This window comes from Procambarus clarkii, chromosome 74, assembly GCF_040958095.1.
Source record: "Procambarus clarkii isolate CNS0578487 chromosome 74, FALCON_Pclarkii_2.0, whole genome shotgun sequence".
Classification (NCBI taxonomy): domain Eukaryota; kingdom Metazoa; phylum Arthropoda; class Malacostraca; order Decapoda; family Cambaridae; genus Procambarus; species Procambarus clarkii.
Genome location: NC_091223.1, coordinates 7,190,395 through 7,193,010, shown reverse-complemented (window position 1 = coordinate 7,193,010; position 2,616 = coordinate 7,190,395). Strand labels below are relative to the sequence as shown.

Genomic DNA, 2,616 nt, shown 5'->3' with positions numbered 1-2,616 from the left:
TGATCAACCATGGGCGCAAGTAATTCCACACAAGATATACATGATAATCGTTCCAATGAATTATTTCGCCGGTCTTCACCAAGGTAATGGATTATATTTTGAAAATGCAAAGCTGAAAAGTATTGCTATGTATTTGAACAATAACGCAATTTACCGAATTGGTGGCGATTTCGATAACCATTATTCCCGCCTTTATTATGAAACTTTGAAGACATTAGGCTTAGAGCGTGATTCACTACTGGCCTATGACTCTTTTAATAAGGGAAGATCAATATTCGCCTTTGACTTAACCACCATTCAAACAAAAGATTCCCTCCCTGTGGAGAAATCTGGCAACTTGCGTATGGAGCTTGAATTTGGTGGGGGTGTTACATATAACAGGCTGGTTTTACTGTTTGGGGAAACGACCGGGGTACTATCCATCGATGGGCAGAGAACTGTTCTGTGTGACGTGCGAGCGTAAAAAAACATAATGAATTGTTATGATATAAATATTAATTTAAAAAATAATCTAGGGGATCGAACACTCTACCTAGGTTGTTATAATGCTGATGAGATAGAACATTTAAATATATCTTCAAGAAAACCTATTGTTTTCATAACTAATATTTTACCTTCAAATAGCAGAATCACTACGGGACATTGGGTAGGAATTTATGTTGATAAAGTTAATCATCGGATGTTTTTTTTTGATAGTTATGCAATATCGCCAGTTACTTACGGTCGTCATTTTCAAGGATTTATTAAAACTAACAAAATAAGAAAGGTGTTTGGAATGCGCTACAGACTCCAGAGTGATTTTACTCTCGCCTGTGGACTGTATTGCGTCATGTTCGTTCATAGGGTGAGCCACCTGGGGTTGCCTTCAACAGTACACTACTTACATAATGTATTTTCAAGCATTACTTTAAAATTAAATGATAAACGAGCCCTTGCTTATGCAAGACGATATTTTCCTATGAAACATCATTGTGTTAGGACATTTTGTAGAGGTATAGGGGTTGGTTCTTATAGGTGGTGTAGAGAATATTTTTGTTAGCTAGGCAACCTACCTAACAAGGGGTGTAGCCTCCTATAAAAACCCCTCTCCCCCACCCACCCCCCTCAGAAGACTGTCTTCCTCCTACGAAATGGGAGGTGTCTCTCAAAAAACACCTGCGGGGAAGATTGAAGTCCTTGAAGGACCTGGTAAGTATTACCCTATCTTTCTGCTAATATTTTTATTTTATGTTTTATTTCCCTCAATAAAAAAAAAAAGTTTGTATATCCTCTATTTCACCTCTTATGTTTTTCTCCAGTGCAGTTCTTGGGACCCGTCCACATTTGTAGAGTAGTAATTCTACGTGGGGGGTCTGCCCCAAACAAGATGCTGTTACGTAGTCTAATTGACGACGCCTGCTGTAGAGGACACAAGGCCGCTCCTGCAGGGGAAGAGGTATGTACTAGTTGTTCTTAGAGAAAAATATAATATTTTTCTAATAAAATATATAATTATATAAAAAACCTTTAATCACTATAAATTATTTCCCCCATCTCTTTCCAGAACACTTCCGATGAGAGAGAGGAGGAAACTCAGCCAAAAGGTGTCCACCCAACTCACCCCACCCCCCCAAGAGAGGGGGGGGATGGGGCTCAAGACCTTCCCCCACTCTTCACTGATGAGGAATCGTCACAATTCTACTCAGACGAGGATGGGGGTGTGGGATAGGGAGGGGAGGGGTAGAGCTGTAGTAAGTGAAATATGGCAAGAGCACTCTGTAAACTACAATTATTAACTAACATAATTACTTATACATTTTGTAGTTTTTACCTAATAAAGCATTTAATAAATTATTTGATGTTTTTTTTAACCTTTGGGGGAGGGGGAGGATTTATAATTTAATACTCCTTAAATACTCCCATATAAGGGAGGGGCCATTCAGACTTGTTCGAATATATATATATCCTTAATTAGTCCTATATATTTATAATGAGTGTAGTGTTTAAACGGAGATGACACAGTGTAAGTGACATGTGGTGGGGGCACACCGTAGACTACAATTTGAGGTGGGTCTATCTGTCACCCCGCTTCTGATTCCTTTTGTCCGATAAGTGGGACTATCTGGCTCCCCGCCTCTGATTCCATTGTATGATAAGTACCCCCCATTGTTTGTTAAGTGCGCCTATCTGGCTCAGAATATACTACTCAAAACGTTAGTTCAAAATACAGAATAATTTGCCTGGGAAGGACCGCCACACCAAACATTTCATTGCCATTTTCTAAATTCTAAATTGGATTCACAACATCAAAATCATGTCAAAAATATCCTAGAAGTGATAAAAAAAACTTGTGAAATAAATGGCACTAAAAGCCATTCATTGCTTCATTGCAAAACCGAAATCGTGCAAACTCCAGACGTGTTTTTTTTTTTTTTAACAAGAGTTGCTGTTTGATAAATGAAGTCGATTCATTAACTAAAACAAAGTTTGCATGTGTGGGTGTAGGTATTTAATTCATGCCGTTGACACTGTTAAAGTAAGTAATTCCCTGAAGCAAAATTAATTCCTGCTAAGCACAGCAGATAGTTAATTAATAATTGACATAATATTATTTTTTAGAGCAAAGTGTGAGCTTGT

General features: G+C 38.1%; 1 protein-coding gene across 1 annotated transcript; it reads left to right on the top strand.

Moving 5' to 3' along the window:
* Positions 1-1,091: 1,091 nt before the first annotated feature.
* Positions 1,092-1,920, top strand: LOC138356774 (uncharacterized). Its single transcript, XM_069313097.1, has 3 exons — positions 1,092-1,188; positions 1,299-1,435; positions 1,544-1,920. The coding sequence occupies exons 1-3, from the start codon at positions 1,131-1,133 to the stop codon at positions 1,706-1,708; spliced, it is 360 nt and encodes a 119-aa protein (XP_069169198.1). The 5' UTR covers positions 1,092-1,130; the 3' UTR covers positions 1,709-1,920.
* Positions 1,921-2,616: the final 696 nt, after the last annotated feature.